This window comes from Osmerus eperlanus, chromosome 20, assembly GCF_963692335.1.
Source record: "Osmerus eperlanus chromosome 20, fOsmEpe2.1, whole genome shotgun sequence".
Taxonomy (NCBI): Eukaryota; Metazoa; Chordata; class Actinopteri; order Osmeriformes; family Osmeridae; genus Osmerus; species Osmerus eperlanus.
This window is the reverse complement of record NC_085037.1, coordinates 7,595,472-7,620,669: the sequence shown is the minus strand read 5'-3', so window position 1 is coordinate 7,620,669 and position 25,198 is coordinate 7,595,472. Positions and strand designations below refer to the sequence as shown.

The following is a 25,198-nucleotide window of genomic DNA, read 5'->3' as shown; positions in this document are numbered from 1 at the left end:
CCCAGCTTCCCTTGTCATTCTGTGTATCCTCATATGTCAGGCCTATAAAATCTTTACGATTATGCTAATGGTGAGAATTCCACAAGGTTGTGTCTTCCATCTTTTCCCTTCATGTTAGATTATGATAATGCTGTGTTCCCTTTGTGTATAATCTTGTCATTACTGTGTGGCAGACGTGTTGACGTGTTGTATAATGTGCGTTACCTCGGTGTCATTCAGGACTATGAGCTGCAGCTGATGACCTACAGGGCCTTTGTGGAGTCCACCCAAAAGTCCCCTGTGAAGAGGAGGAGGGTGCACTCTTCATCCGACGCCATCACCCAAGAGGTAGGGAAGGTCGGAGGGAGAGGAAGGAAGGAGGAGGCAGGGAAGGTCGGAGGGAGAGGAAGGAAGGAAGGAGAGAGAGAGAGAGAGATGGATGGATGGATGGGGGGATGGAGATATGCTAACCTATTTCTGTTTCTCTAGTTCATGGACTTGCGCACGCGCTACACGGCCCTGGTCACCTTGACGACGCAGCATGTGAAGTACATCAGCGATGCGCTGAGGAGACTAGAGGAGGAAGAGGTGGGTCTGAAACAGAGTCAATTCAGTGGACAATACTGGTTAAACGTCTTCACCTCCATAACATTGTACACGTTAGAGTGAATGTACAGCACCATACAGTTCCAGTGTTCTAACCCTCCTGTGGGGCTGGTGTGTGGGAGCAGAAGGAGGTGGAGGAGGAGAAGCAGGCCAGGGTGGGCCAGGTGTCCGAGCTGCTGGGCTTTGTCAGGGGCCTCCAGGGACGATCAGGAGGCCCCTCTGCTGAGTCCTCACTGGCCGCACAGCAGGTACACAAACGCACACACACACACACACACACACACATACACGCACATACACTGGACTGGTTTCCTGGACGTGGTCTTGTCAGTGATGTTGTGTGATGTTTGCAGGCCATCAGTGAGCAGCTGGCAGCTAAGAAGGAGGAGGTATCTGAAGCCATCAGGAGCACCCAGGCCTTCTTACAGTCGAAACAGGCCAGCAAGTATGTTCACAAGTCCTCCTGTTCTTTCAAAACAATCTCTGTCGGGTCTTCCTGTATCTCTCTCTTCCTTTCTTTATGTCCCTCGCTCCATCGTTCTCACTCTCTCTATAGCTACCCCTGTATTTCTCCTATACACGTCCTCCACCCCACCCCCTACGCACACTCTCTAACCCCCCCCCCCCCCCCCCTCCTGTGTGTGTGTGTCCTCCAGATTGTCCCCGGACGAGCGAGCCAGGGTGAAGACCCAGCTGGAGGAGCTGACGGCCGCCTATGGCCAGATGTGTGAGAGCTCCTCCTCACAGCTGCTGCAGCTGGAGCGCCAGCTGGCCAAGGAAGAGGAGAGAAAGGTAGAGCGGACGCAGCGGAGGAGAGGTGGAGAGGCAGGGGATGAGGGGGCATCGTGGGAGGTCCTCCCCGGGTCCCCAAGGGACGGGGGTCGGGGCGGAGCGGGGGGAGGGGTGACTGGGAATGGGGAGGGGAACGTCATGGCGACAGCCAGAGACGACGCTGAAAGCGGACGCGTGCTTAAGCTGTCGAAACGTGTTGCAGGCTATGATCAGGGTACGCTCCTGAGCTGTGTGTTAGCGCGACAAGTGTGTGTGTGTGTGTGCGCTGCATGTTACGTGTTGCCCGTCAATCACACACATTTGACCCCCTCCATCACCACCCTCCATCTTGTCTCATTTGACTTGGGTTTTTTGCTTAACTTCCATTTTTGCATCATGGCATGGAGCGAACTCCCCCCTCACATTCAACAACAAAAACTCGCCTGCAGTCACCTCAATCATCTCCGTCACCACCACCATCATCCTCATTGAACACAGATGCTTAACAGCTAATCTATGGCCCCACAGTGGTGTATTAGTAGCGTAGAGCTTGTGCTAGTGCACCTTGTAGATGTACCTGCAGACTGTAGTCACAATAGTCACTCATCATTGAACACATCGCAGCCACTAGACTTCACATGTCCTCTGCTAACACACACACACACACACACACACACACACACACATCAGCCATAGACCTCCTTGTCATCATCCATGAAAGCCTGTGAAAGCACACACTGTAAGTTACTGTGTTTTACAAGGACACATAAACAGGCAGATGCACTCATTCACATAGCCCCATCCCAACCATACGTTCATTATAGAGTCCATGGTGTAGGCTTGTGCATTCCTCCCTGTCAGTTGAAAATGGATAGCGTGAGTGTGTGAATCACAATGTATGGTCTATCAGTGATCCACGATGCAAACTCTCCATATGATATTGGTTTCTATGAGCGGTGTATGGTCATGGGGTTGTTTTACATGTGTAGTAAACATGAACACCGAAGCTCTCTGCCAGATGAGAGTATTTGAGGTGCCACTGTCGGTGTAGAGAGAGCACCAGAGGCCGGCTATGCAAACCCCCACTTCACCGTTTGAGCATGATGTGTCCAGACCACACTGTGTGTGTGTCTTTGTGTGTGTCTTTGTGTGTGTGCGTGCGTGAGAGAGTATGTCGGAGAAGTACGTGCCGTCTAATGCTGTAATAATGTGTGAATCTATAATCTGCATTTTGCTTCAAAATCACTAACAGCTGCCAGAGGAGACTCAAGGACACCCAGATGAGAGAGAGAGATCCAAGTTAGGCCCGCTAGCATATAGAAGTATCACTGCTAAAGTTGACTTGAGGTTCATCATTAGGCTGCCCTGTTAGCCTTGAAGAAGAGGTTTAGAGGTGAGGTGAGGTCAAGTACAGTGCTTCCATGACAGTCTTCCAGGCAGCAAGGGGAGTGTGGCATGCACAGTGCTAACAACAAGCTTCTCACCTGTTGCGCCGCAATCGTCTGAGGTTTCTTAGTGTGCCTGCATCATGGGACAGTCCCGCACGGTAAGTAGCGCTCGCTCTGCCTGTTACCGTAGCCTCTGAACTCCTGGAGACCTTTTCTTTTCTTATCTTTTCTTTTTGATGTCTTTCCTTCTGATTCGTTCTCGACCTCCTCTCAGAGCTTCCTTAATGTGACTTTTCCTGTCTCTGTTTGCTGTTTGTGTTGCATGCTTAGTGTTTTGTCGTAGAGTAGTATGCAGGTAAGTATGCTATAAATAATACGTTACCTAATCTGACTCTCAATTTTAGAAGCCACTACAGTGATATTTGGGGGCTCTTCAAAGTTTTTCTATTTTCGGGGAAATTACTTTTGTCTTGCTGTCTAAATAATGACGCGGTAGATATTGACTGTGAGGTTTTTCTCCTCCTTCACAGAGCCAGGCGGCCATAGCTGGAGTCATCGACCTGGGTACCGTGGAAACATTCCCAGTGTTCCAGGCTGCCCAGCGAGGCCTAATTGACCAGGACACCTGCCTTGTCCTGTTAGAGTCTCAGCTCACCATGGGCGGGCTTCTTCAGCCCGACTCCCCTCTCACCCTTTCATTGGATGAGGGCCTAAGCCAAGGTCTGATTGACAACCACACCAGCCAATCTCTATCTGAACTTGAGGGTGCCATGCATCTGATGGACCAGGCACAGCCAACAAAGGGCCAGCTCCTGCCGGTGGCTGCAGCCATGGAGGAAGGTCTCATCAGAGAGGAGGTGGGGTTGCGAATCCTGGAGCTTCAGATGAGCTCTGGAGGTGTGAAGGACTCACAGGGAGAGAGACATAGTCTGGAGAGGGCTGGCCAGGCACACCTGCTTCCCCCCAGGATCTTCACCAAGCTCAGGTCAAGGGTCAACCGCAAGGAGCTGATAGATCCCAACACGGCGGAGAAACTGAACCTTTCAGAGCTACAGCAGCGCTGCGTCCTCAGCGACAACAACCTCCTCCACCTCCTCCCAGTCCAGCAGCAACCAGGAGGTACTGTCTGCCTGCGTTCTGGACGCAAAGTCGGCATCTTCCGAGCTGTACAAGAGGGGCTGATTGACCGGCAGGTCACTGTCCGACTCTTGGAAGCTCAGCTGTTTGCCGGTGGCATTGCTGACCCCCGGTCAGGACACCGTTTGACAGTAGAAGAGGCCATGCGTCATGGCCTGTTGGACCAGGACCTGGCCTGTGCCATGCTGACCAGGCAGCTTCAGACTGGGGGAATCTTAGATCCGGTTAGTGGGGACAGGCTGGAGGTGGAGGAGGCCATGAGAATGGACCTGCTGTCCCCTTGCCTTGCTGTGTTGGTGCTGGAGGCGCTCTGGGCATTCATGGGGATGCTCTGGCCAGAGTCTGGAGAGCTGCTTCCCATTGCTGAGGCTCTCCAGCAGGGGGCGATCACATCTGAGCTGGCTAGGAAGATCCTGAGACAACGTCATACCATAGGAGCCCTTTACCTGCCCGAAATCCCCCAGGTGGTGCCCTTGAACAAGGCCGAGGAGGTCCTGGAACATTCCGTGGTGGAGATCTTGAGAGAGATCCAGATTCCTGACGTTCTATCCAACATGAACCAATCAGGATCCCCAACATTGAACCGCCTGAGCTGGAGCTCCACAGGGTCCTCACCTCCACCCTCTTCCTTGTCCCCACGCTCAGCCTCACCCCAGAGCCTCACCTTTGACCCCTCTCTAATGGAGGGTATGGCTCCGGAGGAACAGGCCAGCCACCACCTCCTCTTCCACCTGATGACCCACAGTTACGTGGATGCCCACTCCGGCCAGCGCCTTCTCCTGTTGGAGCCTGAACTGGTGGACCTGGTTACGGCCACTGGTCCGGTCAGGGGAGATGCCACACAATGTAGAGCTTCAGATGGTTTCAATAACCCTCCAGAGAAACAGGAGTACATGGAGGTGGTCTCTGATGATGGCTTGGCTGGGGAGCTGGATGGTAGGACAATTGCGAAGGTCCAGGAAGAGCTTCCAAAGTTAATGACTACTCAAAAAGAGTCTGCCTCCATCCAGGTGAAGGAGGAGTCTTATAGACAAGGAGGAAGAGAGGGGGCCCCTGACGGGTCATCTCAGATTGGAAAACGAGAAATTGAAGACATGAAGCATGGAGTTGAGATACCAGTTGGAGGAATTGGCGGTGAGGTGGACCTAGGCGGAGATGGAAAGCAGAAAGAGGAAAAGAAAGAAAGGGTTGGTTTGGAAAGTCTGCAGACTACGAACGTTGGAGTCAAACATGCAGCAGACAGTCCACAGACTACAGGAGAAAGGAGGGCCCGCCCCCAGGTTATGACTACAGAGATGGAACTGGAAGAAGAGAAAAGTGAGGAGGATGCCGAGCTGGAGAGATTAGCAGTGGAGCTCCGACAGGGAGGCCTGGTGACGGAGGATGGGGACAGACTGCTCCCAGACGAGGCTGTCGCCCAGGGCCTTCTGCCTGGACACACTGCAGTCAAACTAATGGCCCAGGCCGGTCTGTTTGGAGGGTTCCTCGACGTTGGTGCCTGCGAGTCCCTGAGCATGGAGGATGTGATGCAGGAGGGCCTGCTAGACGAAGACCTGATGTGGAGTGTGCTGAAGTCAGAGAAATCATTGGCGGGGGTGGTTGATGTGGAAAAGGGCAGAATCTGCACCCTGAAAGAGGCATCACAGGCAGGGTTGATCGACCCTGCTACAACGGCTAGGCTCCTTGAAGCTCAGGTGGTCTCTGGAGGGGTGGTGGATCTCCACAGGGATAAGAAAGTCTCAGTCACCCTGGCTGCTAACTTGGGTTTGATTGAGGATGACCATAGAGAAGAACTGGTGGCATTAGAGAAATCTTATCGTGCTAAAGGCTCTGACCCAAATGCTGGTCGTACTAAAGCTACACTACATCTGCAGATGGAAGGAGTCTTAGACCCCAAGACAAAGTCCCCTGTCCCTCTCGACCAAGCTATTCAAAGCGGGTTTATCAGACCAGAAGAGGCCTATCAGGCCCTATCCCAACAAGTGGCTGAGGGTGGTATTGTACACCATGCATCTGGGGTTAGGCTGTCAGTGTCTGATGCAGTAGAGAGAGGTTTGGTTGACCGGTCTATAGCTTCAGGACTTGAGGAACTAGAGAAGGTGTACCAGGGAGAGATACCCACCTGCTCACACCCAGAAGCAACTCTCCTCCAGGCATCCACAGGAGCCATTTTGGATCCAGAGTCGGGGAGAAGACTGACACTGACAGAGGCTGTGTCTCAAAGTCTGCTGGATGAGGAGACTGCCCAGGCAGCCATGACCTCCCGAGGGGTAACAGAGGGTTTGCTAGACCCTCAAACAGCCCGCATCATGCCTTACTTGGACCTTATAAACCAGGGTAAGATAGATATTGAGACAGGGAAGCGCTTCCTGGAGGTGAAGCCCTTCCGGGGCATCCAGGATAAACAGACTGGCCAGGCTCTGACGCTGCCTCAAGCCATGGCCTCCAATAAAGTTGACCCAGTCCCAGCACTGAGAATGTTGCAGAATCAGGCAGATACTGGTGGGATCATCGATATCCAGAGCGGTGATAGACTCCCACTAACTGAGGCCTCCAAGAGAGGACTGGTGGGGGAGGACATGGTCAGGCTCATCGCCACCAAACAGATGCTGAAAGGTGGGATACTAGACCCCACCACCGGACGGAGGGTGTCTAGTCTGAAGGAAGCGGTCAAAGCCTCTCTCTTATCCAAGGAGATGGCTGCTGAGCTTCAGGATAACCTGAGGTCTGTAGATTTGGAAGGTGACAACGAAGATAGCTCAACACCTGTAGCTTCTTCTAATGGTAGCAACAGTCCTGCAGTCACATTAGCCGTGTCTAGTCCGGACCGGCTTACTGAAGGCACAGAGGTGATGACTCCATCACCCCCCCTAGAGGCTGAGAAAAGGCATTTCATGCTGCCAATCACAGAGAACAGAGATGAGTCTCTCATAGCGAGTGTATCTGAGAGTTACCAAGCTCCACAGCCTTGTGATGTCGTTGAGGGGATTGAACATGAACAGGTGGTCTCAAAAGGAAAAATGGCATCAGATCAGTCTTTTGATGTTTTGACCCAGTTCGCTAGCAAAGCAGAGAAAAGGCTACAGCAGGCACTCAAAGAGGTGGGGACCCAGCCAGATGGTGTGGATAGGCCCAAACCTCTGCCCAGAGAAGGGCATGAAGATACCAAAACAACTATGGATGGTGAGCAGGTTTTAGTGGCAGAGGAGGGCAAAAAAGATCGTTATCACGTGGAAACATCTGAAGATCTTGTCTCCATTCGGACCCAGTCCAGTGATACTGCAGCAGCACGCGCAAGGACAACCAAATCTGGACCTGTGGATGGGAGAAGGCCAGTGGAGAAGCAAGGACCTTCTTATGTGGCTAAAGACACACTGTCAGATGTGACTGGTGCCTGTGAAAGAGAAACCAGGGACCAAGAAGACATCACTGATGTGTCTGCCTCTACTGAGGGAGAGGAAATGAAGACACGTGTGAGTCAGAGCCGGAGACATGAAGCGGAGGAGGAGAGGGGTAGAATGGAGAATGAGAAGGACCCAAAGATGGAAGCCAGGGAAAGTACTGACGCTGACCACTCAGCAGACCAGGGACCCCCTTCCTCTAAAGAGGCAGAGAGCAAGAGCAAAAAGAAGAGGAAGAATAAGAAGAAAGGGAAAGAGGTTGAGATAGAGAAATCCAAAGAGAGATCTGACAATCCATCAGAGGCAAAACATCATTTTGAAGAGTCAGAGATTGATGCAAAATCTGTGAGCGATTTTGTGAAAGATGTTCTTCCACAGAAAGAAGATCCACCAATGGAGGTTTGTGGTCAGTCAGCATTTACAGAGCTCCGCAATGGGGAAGGTGCTGAGGTGCAAATGAAGGAAGAACATCAAGATCTAAATAATGTTATCAAAGGAGCGGCCAATGTATCCTTTGGTGAAGACGTAGAACATTTTACGGAGGCCAAGGGAGATGCTTTGACACACAGAGAGCCTGCAGGCTGCAGAGATGATAAGAGGAAAGAGGTGGTAGAGATGGTAGAACCAAAACATAAAGAAGAGGAGATGGTTGCTCAGACTAGCCAGTCTGAGGGTGAGTGTAGAAAGTCCACTCAGAGGGCCACCCAAGCCACCTGTGATAAAGATGCTCTTCTGCTGAAGGCAAAGGAGAGCCTCCTGAGGAAGGTGTATGGAGGTGTTGGTGACAGGCAGGCCACTGAGAAGCTAGAAGCCCTCCGACAGGGAGGGGGAAAGAAAGAGAGGGACGAAGTTAAGATGGCGAAAGGCGTAAAGAAGGAGCGGGAAGGGAAAAAGGAAGGATTGGTGACCGTTGTGAAGGATAACGTGTCTGTAGAGAGTCCCTCTGAGGCTCTGTCAAAAGAGAAAGAGGGAAGAGGGATGTTGGAAGGGAAAGAAGGAGAAAGGGAGGAGAAAACTCTGCCAGACCTGGTCGCAGAAACAAAACCAGGAAAGAAGAGCAAGAAGAACAAAAAGTTTAAGAAATCTAACACTGCTGAAATTGAAGCGGCAAATTCTAAAGGGATACCAACAACTGTAGGCTCCATTCCCATTGGTGAGGGAGAGGTGGATGGGCATCGTGGAAGCCAATCAGACAGTGATGCTACCACAACAGCAAGTGTTGATGAGACAAACAAGATGGCTACTTCTGCTGAGAGCCTTGAAGGAGGTGATAAGCATCAAGAAAGACCTGCATTTTCCAGTGCACCAGAGATAACTCGTTCCCATCTGGAGGAAAATGTCAAAGTTGACAGCTCAAAGGTGAACAAAACTGGACCACTGGGTCAGGAAACAGAATACCATAGTGTCAGCTCACCTGAGGAGGAGTTTCAGTCAGACAGCCAGGGAGGTGCTGACTCGGTGGAGACCAGGACTCCTGCTGCCGAAACCACAAAAACAGTTGGGAAAGCAAAGAAGAAGAAGAAGAAACAACAACAGCAGCAACAGGCTGACAGTCCATCGCAGACTGAGACTAAGACCAGAGAAGACCAGCTCTCTGAGACCGAGACCCAGGGCGTCTCCCAGCTTCAAACCCAGACTCGGAGCATCCAGGGGTCGCCACAGACCAGCCAGTCCCTGTCTGATGAGCCCCCTACTGGGTCGGACACCACTGATGTGCCTGGATCCGACACCACCGAAAGCTGGGGGGAAGAGGAGGAAGAACAGATAAGACAAATTGAAACGAAGAAAGAGAGGAGCTTTGCTAAAACTGGCAAGGTAAGGTTAACTCAGAGGTTATTTAATGGCTTTGATTAATGGACCTCCCAGAATTAGTATGTTATGAAATGTTGGCAACTACCATACTCTTCCTCATTCTCTTTTTTTCCTTAGTCCTCATTGGTTCGTCAGGAATGTTTGGAACATGACCAGCGAATCGTGGCTCTGCTGTCCATGGTCAGACACATCGAGGTCCGCCTCAAACAGCAACAGCAGCAGTCCATTGGCCGCAGCCTCATTGCTCTTGATGACATCATCAAACAGACAGAAGTAAGGGACACAAGGACAATAATAACTGAATAGCATTATGATATAAATATTTAAATGGAGTGAAACTGTAGTGGAGTGACATTCTATTATTGTGACTGTATTTTCAGGTCTTGAGTCTAGAGCTAGAGGATCTAGAACCCGAAGTCAACAAGGAAGTGGAGGCCGCCAGGGGGCTGGTAGAGCCTCGCCCACAGGAAGTGCCTCCACAGCTACTAACAGCCCTGGAGAAGGATGGGCGAGGCCTAGCTCGCAGCTATGAGGCTGCTAGAGGGGTCTCTGATAGTATATTGCAGGGGCTGCGAGCCCACAGAGACTCATACAAAGTAAGAAACCAGAAGCATTGTACCGTTTATATATTATTTTTCAGAAGCTGTTATTTTTTGCTTTCACTAACTTCCTTGCTCCTATTTCTCTCCTCCCCTTGTTTCTATTTGTCAGGAGGCAGTGAGTGGAGAACAAAAGTCTCTTGGAGGGAGGGTGGAAGACCTCCTTTCATGGCTGAGGGAAACAGAGACTAAGATGGAGGGCTCTGACAGGACGGATGGAGAACACACCCCTGCTCAGCTCATACAGCAGCTTCAGAAGTGCAAGGTTCGAACACTTGCCTTAATTCTTCTGTATATTACAGGACATACTACAAGCATACGACAGTACAGTTAACCTACTTTGTCCATACTTTTTTAGTTAATACCTACTTTTGCCTTGACAAAACGTTTTCTCAAATGTATTTTCCTTATATAATTTTGGGGGTTTGTTGGTATTGACAATGTACATTTAATTTCCCTCTCCCTTCCCTCCCCTCCTCCTTCCCTTTCAGGAGCTGCAGTCCTCTCTGTCGTCCCGCTCTAATGAAGTTAACACCGTGGCCTTTGACATCCAGGTGTTCATTTCTGAGCGTGCTCAGGACCTGGTGCCCGAGCAGAGCAGGCACCTCCTGGGACAGCTGCAGCAGCTGCAGAGGGCCTTCCACCAGGTCTCAGGCCAGGCCCAAGCCCGGGCCAACGCCCTCTCCGCCCAGAGGGAGAGGGAGGAGGAACGCCGGCTCAGGGAGAAGGAGAAGGAAGACAAAGAGATGGAGCGAGAGAGGGAGATGCAGAGTGCGAGGGAGAGAGAGGTTAGGGGAGGAGAGAGAATGTTAGCAAACATGCTGGCAAAAACATTATCATCATATCCCATCATCACAAATAATACATTTGTAACCATATCCAAATAACCTTTGCCAGAACCAATATTGTAAATATTGTTGCGTGTGTGAACACACTAACATTGCACACTCGTCATATTTACTCACTTACAAAGTCTAATGTTTGTTCAGAATAACAGGAGGGTTAGCTCATAGAGCTGGCCTCCAACTGCTACTGTTGCTGTGAATACTTACTGTAGACACCTGACATAGATGGAAATGTTGCTAGTTGCTACTACCACCACCCTAGGCCTCTACGCTCAATGTGTGTTTGCCTCTATCTGCATGTGTGCCTTTATAACACGTGTGTTGGTAATATGTCTGCTTTGCTCTTCCAGATTGCCAAAGAAGGAAAAAGCGCTTGTGCCACGTGGGAAAGACTAGAGATTATAAGAACAGAGAGATGCCTTGCTGACTTGAAACACTTTCCTTTTTCCTTTCTCTCCTGTCGAACAATACGGGGAGAAAGGGAAAAAAAACCAGCAAATGAAGAAACTGCATTTGTTTGATTTCTTCCTGTCGTTGTTGTTGTGGCTTGACTGACCTGTTGATGAGATGCTGTGTCTGTCTGTGTGTGTGTGAACTCTGGACACATCGTGCTCAAAGCCTGGCAAAGTGAACTATCTCACAAGGGGTTTCAAAACACGCAGGGGTGTATGTGTTAGGTGTGAGGAGACAGGGTTTAAAGGTAGATTTTGTTTCTGAGAAGAGGGAAACGGTTAAGATGTGATTGAACATCACAATGGGTTTTCTTACGATGAGTTTTGTCTTTTCTTTCTCTCATTCCCTCTCCTTTTTCGCCCTCTTTCCTCGGTGCCTCACAGGTGGTGCAGCAGCAGAAGGCGGATTGTTCACAAAAACTGGAAGGCCTCACAATGTGGTTGGCTGGAGCTGCCAGCATGCTGGCCAATCAGAGAGCTGGGACAGAGTCAGGTGATGTGAGCGTGCTCCAGCAGAAACAGAGAGAGCTTAAGGTGAGACTAACTGGAATATCTCCTTCATGGCTCACACTGTAAAATGCATGAATGGTAAAGCTTGGCTTGAAATCTGAGACACAAAACCTCAAAGGATATGATTTCTGCACCACATGCTACGTTTGGAAACGCCACCTTTCACTCTCTCTAGCTCTCTCTTTCTCCCTCTCTCTCTCTCTCTCTCTCTCTCTCTCTCTCTCTGTCTCTCTTTACCTCCATTATCTTTTCCCGCATTCCCTGCTGTTGTCCCTGTTATTCCTCCTTCTAACTGTCTCTCTTGATCTCTCCTCCTCCATTGTCCCTCCCCCCTCCAGGAAGTCCAGAAGGACCTCCAGACCAGAGGTGATGGCGTGACCGAGACCATCCGCTCCGTGGAGGACTTCCTGTCTGAGCACGGTGACAACCTGAGCCCTGAAGAGAAGGCCAACCTCCAGGAGGCACTGGCGAGGATGAAGGAGCAGTACGGCACTCTGAAGGACTCCACCCACTCCTCTCTGGCCAAGATAGACACCGCCATCAGCACCACAGTCCAGCAGAACACACAGAGGGTACAAAGAGGCTGGCCTTAAATCTTAAATCTGTGTTTAATCTATTCTGGAATGGGCACTGTTTATCTTTCATGTTTAAGTAGATTTATCTGTCATGTAATAAATGACCTCATTCCTATCCCTTTCCTCCGTCCGTCTGTCTCTCTCTCTCTCTCTGTCTGTCTGTCTGTCTGTCTGTCTCTGTCTCTGTCTCTGTCTCTCTCTGTCCAGGCCAAGGCTGTGGAAGACCTTCAGGAGACCCAGGGAAAGATCGATTCCCTCCTGGGGCAGCTGTCTACCCTCAGCCAGCCTGGCAGTGCCTTGAGCGGGGCGGGCAGAAGCGTTATTGATGCCCCCTCGTCCTCCAGCCCTCCAGACAGCACTCTAGAGACACACACAGACATGTTACAGGTCAGTCTTAGATTCTCCCTTCTTGTAGCCTCTCTCGTCTGGTTTCATCTTCCTGATTAAACATATTTTTCAGAATCGTAATGGGTTTCTTTGTTGTAAAAATGAAAATTGGTGATCTCTCACATATGTGTGGATAGTCCTCCATTTCTAACTCCAACTCTTTACGTTCCTCTCAGACCAGCTCTAAACATACACTTTTGTCCCTATTTATGACTCAGTGACCTTTTAACTTTGTGACCTTTGACCCCTGATCCTCAGGCGGAGCTCCAGCAGCTCCAGGCCCAGCAGGCCCAACTGCTTCAAGTGACCCAGCAGACCCGCTCCCTCCTGGAGCAGCCCGACTCGGCCGTGCCCCCGGAGGAGAAGCAGCGCCTGCGGACCCAGCTGGACCTGCTGACCCAGCAGCACCAGGACAAGCTCAAGAGCTGTCAGGACCGGCTGCGGAGGTCCGAGACCCTGAAGGACGAGCTGGCCAAGTTCATCCAGGAGCACGGGGTCCTGGGGAGCTGGCTGGAACAGAGTGAGCGAGAGCTGAGCTCTCTGGGGGAAGGAGACACCGACGCACCGGGCCTGAAGGGGAGACTGGAGGAGCATAAAAAGGTTGGTTCTCACTCTCGGACACTTTTACGAAATTAAAAAGGTAACCGTAAGTATTGTTACATCTTCTACGTTTTTTTTTTTTAAACTTGTATGTATTGTGTCAGTTCAAACTGACCTTTTGTGACCTCTGAACCCTCTGAATCCCTCTCAGCTGGCGGAGGATGTGATCTGCCACAAGGCGGACCTGCGCTTTGTCTCCATCTCGGGCCAGAAGGTTCTGGACTCCGTCCAGGCAGCCCTGGAGAAGGTGCGGGGGTCCGACCCGGCGCTGGAGGGAACCAAACACCAGGTCTCGGAGCGACTGCAAGACGCCAACCATCGCTACACTGCTCTACACAGCAAGGTGGGGGACTCAGACAAAGCAGTCTGTTCAACTTTATGAGGATTCAAGACATATACAGTACATAGCAAATACTGTATAACCTCATGCATTTGTACAGTAAATGTTCTATTACTATTTAGGATGACTTTATTTCTCCTTTCCCTCCCTCTTTCTCACCCACCTCCAGTCGTCAGACCTGGGTGGTCGCTTGTCGGGCCTGTTGGAGCGCTACCAGCAGTACCAAGACGAGGCTGTGTCCCTTCACACCTGGCTCGGCACCCAGGAACAGAACCAGAGCATCTCCGGACCCAACGGAGAGACAGACACACACACACTGCAGAGCACACTCCGTAACGTACAGGTGAGACACACACACACACACACACACAAGCCATGCTGATAGAATACAGTAAACAAACATTCTCCCTCCCTCCCTCCTCTGCTCTGCCCAGCTGCTACAGGACGAGCTGGCTGAGCGTTCAGTGCAGCTGGAGAAGGTCAGGAGGGCCGGCCTCGAGCTGGGCAGCACACAGGAGTCTCCCTCCCTTAGAGCTGCGGACATCCTCAGCACTACAGGTATCTCCTTCCAGACCAATCCTATGCCTGAAATATTGAAACGATAGGACACGTCTAGTAGTATACCACAGTCAGTTTTTTGGGGGGCTATTTTGTACTGTCCTGAATCTTTGTGTATTATTATGATATAAAAATGAACACCGATTTCCGGATCTTTCCTTCCTCCACTTCTCCTCACTCCGGTGTGTCAGAGGGTCTGGAGAAGCGGTTCAGCTCTCTGTCTGAGTCTGTGTCGAAGCGGGCGGAGCACCTCCAGACTGCCGTGGCGCAGTCCGTCAGTGTCCAAGAGGGGCTGAAGGGTTTGCTTGCCTGGCTGGACAGCCTGGTTCTGGCCCCGGGTCCAGCCCAGCCCACGGCACAGGCCGTCCAGGATGCACTCACCCAGAACCAGGTACTGAAGTTCACCTTATCCACTCTTGATCCATGGGGGTCACGAGTTGAGACCACATCATGTAATTTGTGTGAGAAGGATGGAGATTCAATTAAATGGAGTAGAAGAGACTGTACTGTGCTGTGCTGAAATCCTCTTCACCTCCTCCTCCTCTCCCTTTCTCCTTCGCATCCTCTTCTCCTTCATCTCCTCTCCTTCCAGAAACTTCGCCAGGAGCTTCTCTCCCGGCAGGGCAGTGTGGAAGCCACGCGGGACGCCGTCTCCACGCTGCTCCAGAGCGCTGACGCCTCCACGGCCTCCGGGCTGCAGGGGGCGCTGCGGGACCTGACCCAGCGCTACGCCGCGGCCCAGGCCAGCCAGGCGGAGAGCGAGGCCCAGCTGAAGACCCTCCTGCCTAAGCTGGAGGGTTATGAACGACTTAGTGGAGACCTGCAGAACTTCGTCCAGACCAGACAGCGAGCACTAAGCCCTCTGGGACAGCCGGAACGGAGCGTGGAGGACTACAGACAAACAATCGAGGTAAGGAGGAAGAGCTTGACTTCATTATAGCACTGACAGCACTAAAGCGGTGTTCATCTAGAGAGACCATAGAGGGGGAGAGAGTGGCGGGGGTTTTGTGATCGTCTGAAGGAACCATAGATAGACTTTGACTGTGTATTTGTGCTGCATCACAGGAAGTGAAGTCAGAGCTGGAGCAGGAAGCAGGCCAGCTCACATCCTTCTGTGAGCTGGGGACAGAGCTCAGCCAATCCAAGGCCCTGACCAACACGCAAAGCCTTTTGGACAGCGTCAAACAGATTTCCGAGGCCTTTGCCCGACTAGAAGCCAACATCAATGAAAGGTAAGGGTGCCTTCTTAGAGTACAAACCTAAGACTGATCCATCTGCAAACCCCATGCCTGTACATTTTAACTGCAGTGTACCATGCTGCCCACCAGGTGGCAGCAGACACAACACCATTACACAATGCCCCACACACACACACACAGTCACACACATTTAAACTGTTGAAAAATGACAGCCGGGCGTTTCTCTTCACACATGTCACTTTGATTCATCTATAAAACTGGGATCAGCCGAATTTCCACCAGACTTCATATGAGTGGACAAGGCTAAGCCTAAAGAAACACCCTGATTGGTTCAACAACACAAACCGTGACAGTCCTAATTGGGTGCTAGGCCTCCTGCTCTTTGTCCTACCCTTACAGGGTAACAGTTGCTATGCCGACAGCCTTTGATGTAGGTGCTATAGCGACCGACTACAGTTGTGATATTCCACCAGGGAGTGTGGCTCTTATAAATACCACCGGGCTGTGGATCCGCATGTAGTCAGAGTCCCATGACACCAGAGGGGATTTAGACCCCAGCAGGGTGAGCTGTAACAGTAACCAGTGACCTTTGACCCCTAGCTGCTAGTCACTATAGCACTGGTGTAAGCTGACAGGAAGGGGGCGAGTGTGTGTGCAGATTTAAACCCTGCGGTCTGAGGACGGTGTCAGTGATAGAATAGACCTGGCAGCAAGGTAGCATAGCTGGATATAGCGTGGAGGTTAATGACACCACGACGGGCCAGACAGCTCAAGCATGCAGTGTTTAGTCTGTTGGCTGTTTAGTCTAATGTTTCGTCTGCGTAGCGGTGTTTTCAGCTCTGGCTCGGGGCATACCAAGTAGAGAATTGAGGGGGATGTTGGTGCTTGTGTTGAGATGTTAACCAGACAGCCCTAAGGCTAATGTGGACCCTTCAGTTCAGCTTGCGATGACCCTTTGAATAACGCTTTGTCCCTCTCTTTTCTAATCCCCTTGTTCACGCAAGGGTAGCATGAATAGAGTTCATGTGTCATGTTTTTCATGGGTTATGTTGATTTACACAGAGATTGGGTTTGCTAAAGAAATATGTCCTCTCACTCTGCATCCCCTCCATCCCCTCCATCTCCTCCCTCCCTCCCTCCCTCCCTCCCTCCCTCCCTCCCTCCCTCCCTCCCTCCCTCCCTCCCTCCCTCCCTCCCTCCCTCCCTCCCTCCCTCCCTCCCTCCCTCCCTCCCTCCCTCCCTCCCTCCCCTCACCCAGGTTCAGCTCCATCCAGACTTGTGAGCAGCAGCTGTCTGGGTTCCGGGGGCTCTCTGGCTCCCTCCTCAGGTGGCTGCAGACAGCGCAGGAGCAGCTGCCCCCCAAGGAGCCCAACCTAGACACGCAGGGACTGCAGAGGAGAGTCAAGCAGCTCCAGGTGTGTGTGTGTGTGTGTGTGCGTGCATGTAAACTTCTATATACCTACTGTCATTAAACAATAATATTTTCTGTTCATTTATGAATGCAATAGGCACACTATGCACACAGCCCCAAGACAATATTTGGACAACTAACCCCATTTTGATGATCGACATGTTAAAAGAATAATTATGCACGGATACATTTTTTGAAAGTGATATGTTACATAACCAGTTAGAAGGATAGCAACAGATCTCTGAACTCCCTACCCCCCCCACAAGGACCTGCTGAGTGAGTGGGAGGCCCAAGGGGGCCGCGTCCAGGAGCTGAACAAGACCGGCTCCGAATTAGAGACCCTGATCATCAGCATCACTGGCCCCCAAATCAAGACAGGTTAGAGGGGGACGGGATAGGGGATTGGGGGGTGGGGGGGGGGGGGTGTAGGGAGCTGTGTCCTGATCCACCTACTTTACCTCCATGTACTACTGTGATGTGTGCTGGTGTGTGCTTGAGTATACTGTGTGTGCTTTTTTCGATTGTGTTCCATAGTACCTGCATGTGTATGTTTCAGCGCTGGTGTGTCAAGTGTGTGTGTGTCTCTCCCAGGTGTTCCTCAGACCAATGGGTCTGGTGCCGGCAACCCAAGCAGTGTCAATGGCATTCACACCTGCAAAGGTGAGCCCCCCCCCTACCCCCACCACCACCTCTCTCTCCGCTTAACATGGACAGCATTACGGAAACCTTCTGCTTTCTCAATCATGTTGGCTCTAAGATTCCCACTCACACTCTCTAAAGACCAAGCACTGCTTGACAGCTCGTTGCCATCTGTTGTTATATCTGTGCTGTGCTTTGTGGGTCTCCGTCAGAAGCTTCTTGTAGTCTATGCTTCCGTGTTCGTCCTCCGCACCTTAACTGGCGCTAGCAGCTTTCAGGGAAACACCCTTGAGTTCATCCACTAAGTTGTGTCAACTCGATGGCGATGACAACTCTACCTTTTTCCTCTCTCCCCACCCAGACATGACGGAGCTGCAGGTGGCGGTGGCGGAGGTGAATGGACGCTACGAGGATCTGGGCGGGGAGCTGAGGGAGAGGCGTGGCCGCCAGGAGGCGTCCCTGGAGCAGAGGCAGAAGGCCCGGCAGGGGGCGGAGCAGCTCAGCCATTGGCTAGGGGAAAGGGAGCACAGCCTGGCCTTGGGACAGACCGCCTCCCCCTCAAAGCCTGAGGTGGTACGAGCCCAGGCCCAGGAGAACAAGGTGACGGAAGAGTCCATGTCTATGGAGATGGGGGGGTTTGAAGATAGCAACCTGTGTCACACAATTATTTTGGGAACATATCGACCTCATAAACATGTGCCGGGATGACTTCACTACCACTTATCCGACGTTTTCTTCTTCTGTTGTCCCTTAGGTGTTGCTGACGGAGCTGACTGAGCATGCTGTGAAGGTGGAGGAGTTGAAGGCCACCTTGAGGAAGTTGATCTCTGAGAACCCTGACTCCCCTGAGGCTGACAAGTGGAGGCAGCAACTGCAGGATATAGGTACATCTATAACATCACTCGCACACACACACACACACACACACACACTCACACACACTCACACACACACACTTCCCGTGGCATTTGGGATGAATATTCACCTGTTAGAACTACGATTTGTTTAGCAGCTTAATCGAATGGGCTGGTATCGGACAAGCTCACTTGTCCCCATAGCAATTACCATGTGCAGTAGTTTGTCATTGTATCAGAGCAGGATGTGCTGTGAGGGGTGCTGGGAGTAATTGGAGGGAGCACAGTTGGGGGTAACCAAACTGAATAGATGGTTGGACGGATGAAAAGAGAGACAGGGAAGGAGGGAGAGAAAGAACGAATGAGGTGGGTTTAAGATCCATACTAGGTCGAGGGAGAGTGGGAGGTGTTCCTGCGAAATACATTCGTTTTTGTTCAATGTGGATATTTTTTACCATAGTGCAGTGTATAAAGGTTGGGTCTTTAGAAGAAGAAAATGTATCCCCACAGTGAGTACACTCAAACACGCACAGCTTTACAGCATGAGTCAAGGCACCCAGCATGAGTCATGGAGAGACTGAAGACAGAGACACAAAATGGCTGCCTTTAGGCCTTGTGTTCCCAATAACTGAGTGCAAGTGGTTCAAGTTAGAAAATGTAATTATACATTCCACTCACATTTGCACTGTCTGAGCTTGATTAGAATAGCTGTAATGCATTGATTTCTCAACCTGGATTTGATTGATTTATTAGACGCCCGCTGGGAGAAGGCCAATCAGACGGCAGCTCAGCGACAGACTGAACTGGAGACCTGTGCTGATAGGCTGGGTAGCTTTGCCACTGCGGCCAGTCAGCTGGGTCCTTGGCTGAAAGAGAAGGAGCTTATGATGAGTGTTCTGGGACCCTTGAGTATCGACCCCAACATGCTCAACACACAGAAACAACAAGTGCAGGTAGAGTAACACACACACACACAACAGGCTGGTACATTTATGTTTATGTTTGACCATTTACTTGGAACAGTAACATGATAAACCAGTAGAAGCCGTATAAAATTAGCTAGCCTCACATTGATGGTACTGTGTAGTCTATCATTTGCATCATTTGTCTATCACTCACCACCTTACTGTCCTCCTCTGGTTTCTCCATGGTCCTCCCCAGTTCATGCTACGGGAGTTTGAGACACGGGCGCCCCAGTTCCAGCAGCTCACCCAGGCTGCCGAGGGTATCCTCTCCCCGTCAGGAGACGGCCAACAGGACCCCAAGGACCTGGAGGAGGTGGGCTGATGGATTGATGTGAACAGCCTAATTACCTAGATGAGTGCTATAAAGCATGCAGAGCGATTGGAAAATTGACTATTATTCAAAGAGTGCATAACAATCCCATTCCACCCCCCCCCCCCCCCCTCCCCCCTCCCTCTGCTCTGTCCTCAGGTGCACTCTGAGCTGGGCTCCATCTCCCAGCAGTGGGAGGGCCTGATGTCTCGCCTGGCCCAGCGCTCCCAGCACATCGACCAAGCCCAGGGGACCAGCGAGAGCTACCAAACCCTGCTCCGGGACCTCTCCTCCAGCCTGACCCAGCTAGGCGAGCGCCTGGATGCACAGGCCTCCCTGAGTGCCCAGCCCGAGGCCCTCAAGCAGCGCCTGCAGGAGACCGGCGAGATCCGCTCTGAGCTGGAGCGCCACCGGGCCGAGCTGGGGCGGGCCCAGCGGCTGTGTGGCGAGCTGAGCGCCATTGTGGCGGAGCCCTACCTGAGGGAGGAGCTTAGCAAGAGGCTGGAGAGTGTGAGCGGGCCCCTGCGGAGCCTGGAGGAGAGGGCTGGTGAGTGGAGGCCAGGCACGGTCAACATTTAAGTTACAGGAGTCAGGCTTATGTTAGGTTGCTCATCAACCACTAACTAAATTGATTGAGTTTTGAAATGGAGTCTCGTGGAAGTGATATTCAGTTGGAACTGGGGGGGAATGGCATTCTGCTGTACCTTGCAGTCCTCTACACTTTCAATATAGATGTTGTATTTTTGGAAATGTATGTATTCTTATACTCAGTAGCCATAGACATGTTTAACCCTCTCTCCCCCTCCTCTCTTTCTGTTCTCTCCCTCGTTCCTCTCCTCCGTAGCGGATGGTCTTTCCCAGCTCCAAGCAGCTCTCTCTAGCACCCAGCAGTTCCAGCAGATGTTTGAGGAGGTTCGCAGTTGGCTGGACAACCAGTGTGACCAGCGAGACTCCTCCTCCGACTCCCTCCCCTGCCAGCCAGGGGCCCTCAGCGCCCTGCTAGCCCAGACAGAGGAGCTCCAGCGTGGGGTGGCCAGCCAGCGAGGCCCCTACGAGCTCATCCAGGCCGAAGGGGCCTCCCTGCTCGCCTCCCTCCCAGCTGGAGGTGAGGAGCGGTCTGCCTTACAGTCCCGCCTCTTCACCCTGCGCCAGGACTGGGAGGGGCTAAACCAGCGCATCACCGACCGCCACAACCGCCTCAAATCCACCCTGGGCAAGGCCGAGACGTACCAGCAACATCGGGCCGAGCTGGGGCCCTGGGTGGCCGAGTGCCAGACCCGGGAGGCGGAGATCCGGCCCTCGCTGGACCCCGCTGCCCTGGACGAGGCCCTTCAGAGCACCAGGCAGCTGGGCCTGGACATGGAGCGCCGCCGGCCTCTCCTGGAGGCCCTGAACACTGCGGCCGACCAGCTCCTGGAGCAGTGCCGGGTCGGAGAGGAGGAGGTGAGGGACGAGAAGGCCCAGCTGAACCGCAGCGTGGACAGGCTGGTCGAGGGCCTCCAGGCGCGCTCCACCCAGCTGGAGGAACTAGCCAGCCGACTGAAGGAGTTTGAGGACGGGCGTCAGGCCGTGGAGAGGAGGCTGGAGGCGGCCAGGCATCAAATTGAGGTCCAGGAGGCGTTGGGCCCTCAGGCCTGCAGCAATAAGAGCCTGGAGAGGTTGAGGAACCAGCAGGAGGCGCTACGATCCCTCCAACCACAGGTGGTTTACCTCAGAGACCTGTCCCGGGGCCTGGTGCAGGACGCACCCCAGACACCAGGGGGCAGCGCGGAGGGGGGACAGAAACTGGAGCAACAGGCCAATCAAACAGAGAGAGAATATGGAGATGTCACTGAGAAGGTGAGAGGGAAGGGAGAGTGAAAATGGGAGAGGGGTGATAGGGACAAAGAGGGAGCTAAATATATCACCAGTCATTGTTCGAGAGGGTGTCAGAGAGAGAGTGTGCATGTGTGTGTGTGTATGAGCTGAGAGAGAACAGGACCTGTTTGAGCTGACAGGTTAGCTGAGATATTTGAGTTACTCTGCTCATATATGGTCATTATGGAGATCGAAACAATTCCAACCATTTAATCATAGTTTATAGCGTAAACATTGACTCAAGACTCGATATGTAGCTTTCCTCTACACAGTTCCCAAATCTGGCTTGTGAGGTTACTGATACGATATACAAAATCTATATCCTACTGTATCTTTGCGTCACCATTGCATCCTGTTATCCATCGATTTCCATTTCTTTGTATTTCTGAGCAAAGTTTAGTCATAAAAGTTCCTACCTGACTCAGCACTTATGGTGCACTCTGCTGGAACGTATGATTTTTTACAGTTTGTACACATTTTTCCTCCATCAGCTATACACTTATTTTATGTCCACTCCCGTTATATACACAATTTTTTTAATACTGCTTTTAATCAAATTTAGAAGTCACTTTAATTCCGCCTCCCCCTACCCCTCAGATCGAACAGTGCTGCTCCACTCTGGAGTCCCGTCTCCAGGGCGTGGGTGAGGTCCAATCACATGTCCGGGATGTCTTCTCCCGATTGGCCGATTTGGACGACGAGCTGGACAGCCTGAGCCCGGTGGGGCGGGACCCCGACTCGCTCGCATCCCAGGCCGAGGCCCTCCGGGGCTTCCTGTCCCGCCTGGCGGACCTCCGCAGCGAGCTGGAAGGTCACGGGGGCGACTGCACCGCCATGCTGCGCCGCGAAGGCTCCTCCCCCGACCTCCTGGCCCTCAGGAGGGAGACGGAGGCCCTGAGTCGGCAGGCGGGCAAGCTGTCGGAGAGGGGCGGAGCCAGGCTGACGCAGATCGAGGACGCCGCCCAGAAAGTGCGTGAGTTCTACGGGCTGGTGGCGGAGCTCCAAGGGCTGCTGGGAAGGGCGGAGGAGGGGCTGGAGGCCCAGGGCGTGGTCGGGACGGAGGTGGACACCATTAAACAACAGCTGCAAGAGTTCAAGGTAGGAACCGATGGATGGGTGGATGGTTGGATGGTTAGATGGGTGGGTGCATATTAGATATATGGATACATGTTTTAGTGATAATGTGTTGTGGTTGTATGTGGCTGTTCATGTTGTGGCTGTTTGTGTCAAATGTGGCAGGTTGTTTAGATGTTGTCACTGGATATTTAGGGTGTGGAAGTCTCATTCGCTGCCTGTGTTTTGAGGACACGGTTGTTTTGGTGATGAACCATGTGACCGAGGTTGAAGGATGTGGGATTGTTCACTGGAAATTTTTCTTGTGTGTGTGTGTGTGTGTGCATGGATGTGTGTGAGAGATAGTTGGGCCTCTGTGTGTAATCAATGGGCTAGTGTTTGTGTGGAGATACATGGGGTTATTTGCTGTGAGCTAAAGAGTGTGTGTGTGTGTGTGTTAATGCATACTTCTGGCTGACATGCAGCTTGTGGGTCTAAATGGTCGTCACGCCGCTTATTTGCAGCTGTATTGGTGTGCAGCTGCTTTTCATCCATCTATGTGGTGTGTCCTGAAGTGTCCTGATGAGCCCATGGTCCATCGCAGGTCCATAAGGACACCGTCAGGGTCTCCACATGACGACACACACGTCTCTTATGGCTGAAACCAGAGTTGTGGAAGAACTGGTCAACCCTGGCCCTTGTCACCGTGAACATCTCTCTGTCTCTTCCCGACACAGCTGTGACAGAGGCCTTCTGCTCTGCCTCCAGCCTCTGTGATTCAATAGAGGGAGTAATGATAGATTGTGCTCCCTGAATGGCTGTAATCCAGTTTCTCCCTCGCTTCTTTCCTGCTCGCCTCCTCGCCAAGAGGGCCAGATTTTGCAGTGCTGGCGGGTTCGTTTTGTGACCCCACCCCAGTGCTGGCGGTGCAGAGTTTGTTGTTATGATTGGTGACCCCCCCCCCCCTCTTCACGATGCCCCCCCCCCTCCCCCTATCCTCTACTCTATGCCCCTCCTTCCTCCCCCGCACGGCTCCTACTTTACTCTCTGTCCATCCCTCTTTACCCCTCTCTTTCTTCCTCCTCTTGTCGGCCTCCTCCTTCTCCTTCCACCCCCTCCTCTCTGTCTCCCAGCAGTATTTATAGACCTGGGGATGATGTATCCTGTCCTAGTCCCTGAAGATCATGTGTGTGTCGTCAGGGGACGTTTGTCCACTGCAGGCAGAAAGACGGAAGTTCAGGAGTCTGGAAGGAGAGTTCAGCCCCAGTCTTCTTTCTAGAAGCTGCTCTGGCCCAGATCCCTGTACTGAATCACTCCCTCTCTGACCTATCTTCAATGTTCCCGCTATGTTAGCTCAGTGTCACCACAACTTTACCTCAGCGTTCTCCACCTAACGGCTCCTCCCACCCCGTACTGCTCAGACGCCAGCTCCCGGCGCTTGGAACTCATTAGAGCCATCACCATGGTGATGGACATCGAGCTAAAACTAGAACATGAGAACAAATCACACTAATAGTTTTGGAGTCTTAGAACTATCCTTCCCTTAAACAGCCATGTCTAGACTACTCTAGCAAGCTTGCAACACATGCTGTTACACATATGATCCCTGTAGGAATTTCAATTAACCGTGGTTGAGTCCATAGGAGTTGGCCACAAGAATGCTGTGTTTTGCTGACTTGGCATCTCTATTATGTTCAAGCCTCCCTTCATATCCTATCCACAGTCTTATGTCTCAAACACAGCCTCTTCTGTCAGTCTGAGCTAATTAACGACAAGCCATGTCATGTGCTTTATGTCATATCCTGTCCACTTACAAGGATGTCAGTGGGAAACTTTTCTACGTTCCCTCCTTATTGAGTCAGGCACTTTCCAACATACAAGTATGCATGAGTCATAAAGTAGGAATTCAAAAGAATATGAATTGGCGAAAAATGAGACATTTTGAGTGTTTTTTTGGTTTAAGTGGTTTAATATGTTTGTGGGATGTTACAGTCATATTGATTGTATGTATGTGTGTGTTTGAATAGTAATGTTCTCCTTGGACAGAAATTATAAATGGTTTCCACCCGTTTATTTGTGTGGGAGGATGAAAGGGTTTCTCCCCCTTCCTTTAACTTCCTTTCTTCCTATTCCTTTCTTCTTTCATTCTTCCCCGTCTCCCCCTCTCCCCCTCTCCGACTCCCTGGGCTGTCTGGTGCTCCCTCTGTCTCCACTCAGTACCCCCCTCCAAATGTATTGTGACTCGTCTTTTCTGCTCTGTCCACCCCTCTGCAGCCCTCTCTCTCTGTCTCTCTCTCACCCTTTCCCTCTCATATTCTCTCTCTCTCTGTCCCCCATGTCTTACACCTAATGGGACCAAGCTGGATGGATGTGTTGCAGAAGAAAAAACAGACAGAGGAGATAAAGCGGTTTAGAGAGAGGGAGCGAAAGGAGAGAGAACGAGAGCTGCAAAGCACTGACTAGCTCTGACTAGACTTTGCGTCGTAGCTGGTAAACACAGACTGTTCCTTGATTAAGTATGCACTTCTGATCCTCAATCTACGTCACTTTATTTTGGCACTATTTGTAGTTTGCTTTGGATAAAAGCATCTCGCTAAATGAATGAATGATTTCAAATGTACTAGTATTGAGAGAGAGAGAGAGAGAGAGAGAGAGAGAGAGAGAGAGAGAGAGAGAGAGAGAGAGAGAGAGAGAGAGAGAGAGAGAGGAGAGAGAGAGAGAGAGAGAGAGAGAGAGGATGAGATAGGAGAGAGAGAGAGAGAGAGAGAGAGAGAGAGAGAGAGAGAGAGAGAGAGAGAGAGAGAGAGAGAGAGAGAGAGAGAGAGAGAGAGAGAGAGAGAGAGAGAGAGAGAGAGGAGAGAGAGAGAGAGAGAGAGAGAGAGAGAGAGAGAGAGAGAGGATACCGTTTAATGGAATGTGTCAGTGTGTGGAGAGAGATGGAGAAAGAGAG

The 25,198-nt window shown here is 51.6% G+C and overlaps 1 protein-coding gene across 5 annotated transcripts in view; it reads left to right on the top strand.

The window, feature by feature from the left end:
- The window catches only part of macf1a (microtubule actin crosslinking factor 1a), a 130,386-nt gene that overhangs the window by 76,175 nt on the left and 29,013 nt on the right, over window positions 1–25,198 (top strand). For 4 of the 5 annotated variants that reach the window (XM_062486626.1, XM_062486627.1, XM_062486628.1 and 1 more), the window contains 25 exons: window positions 220–327; window positions 469–567; window positions 711–833; window positions 939–1,030; window positions 1,242–1,377; window positions 11,375–11,524; window positions 11,839–12,072; window positions 12,283–12,462; window positions 12,721–13,062; window positions 13,214–13,405; window positions 13,572–13,745; window positions 13,837–13,960; window positions 14,152–14,351; window positions 14,553–14,870; window positions 15,026–15,192; window positions 16,418–16,574; window positions 16,837–16,948; window positions 17,162–17,230; window positions 17,571–17,809; window positions 17,964–18,093; window positions 18,817–19,016; window positions 19,225–19,341; window positions 19,498–19,885; window positions 20,183–21,177; window positions 21,793–22,293. In XM_062486626.1, coding sequence (XP_062342610.1) covers window positions 220–327; window positions 469–567; window positions 711–833; window positions 939–1,030; window positions 1,242–1,377; window positions 11,375–11,524; window positions 11,839–12,072; window positions 12,283–12,462; window positions 12,721–13,062; window positions 13,214–13,405; window positions 13,572–13,745; window positions 13,837–13,960; window positions 14,152–14,351; window positions 14,553–14,870; window positions 15,026–15,192; window positions 16,418–16,574; window positions 16,837–16,948; window positions 17,162–17,230; window positions 17,571–17,809; window positions 17,964–18,093; window positions 18,817–19,016; window positions 19,225–19,341; window positions 19,498–19,885; window positions 20,183–21,177; window positions 21,793–22,293 — 5,547 coding nt within the window. Of the gene's footprint in view, window positions 1–219; window positions 328–468; window positions 568–710; window positions 834–938; window positions 1,031–1,241; window positions 1,378–3,274; window positions 9,098–9,211; window positions 9,368–9,474; window positions 9,691–9,805; window positions 9,959–10,184; window positions 10,482–11,374; window positions 11,525–11,838; window positions 12,073–12,282; window positions 12,463–12,720; window positions 13,063–13,213; window positions 13,406–13,571; window positions 13,746–13,836; window positions 13,961–14,151; window positions 14,352–14,552; window positions 14,871–15,025; window positions 15,193–16,417; window positions 16,575–16,836; window positions 16,949–17,161; window positions 17,231–17,570; window positions 17,810–17,963; window positions 18,094–18,816; window positions 19,017–19,224; window positions 19,342–19,497; window positions 19,886–20,182; window positions 21,178–21,792; window positions 22,294–25,198 lie in introns of all 5 variants that reach the window. The other variant, XM_062486629.1, reaches the window with a different exon arrangement.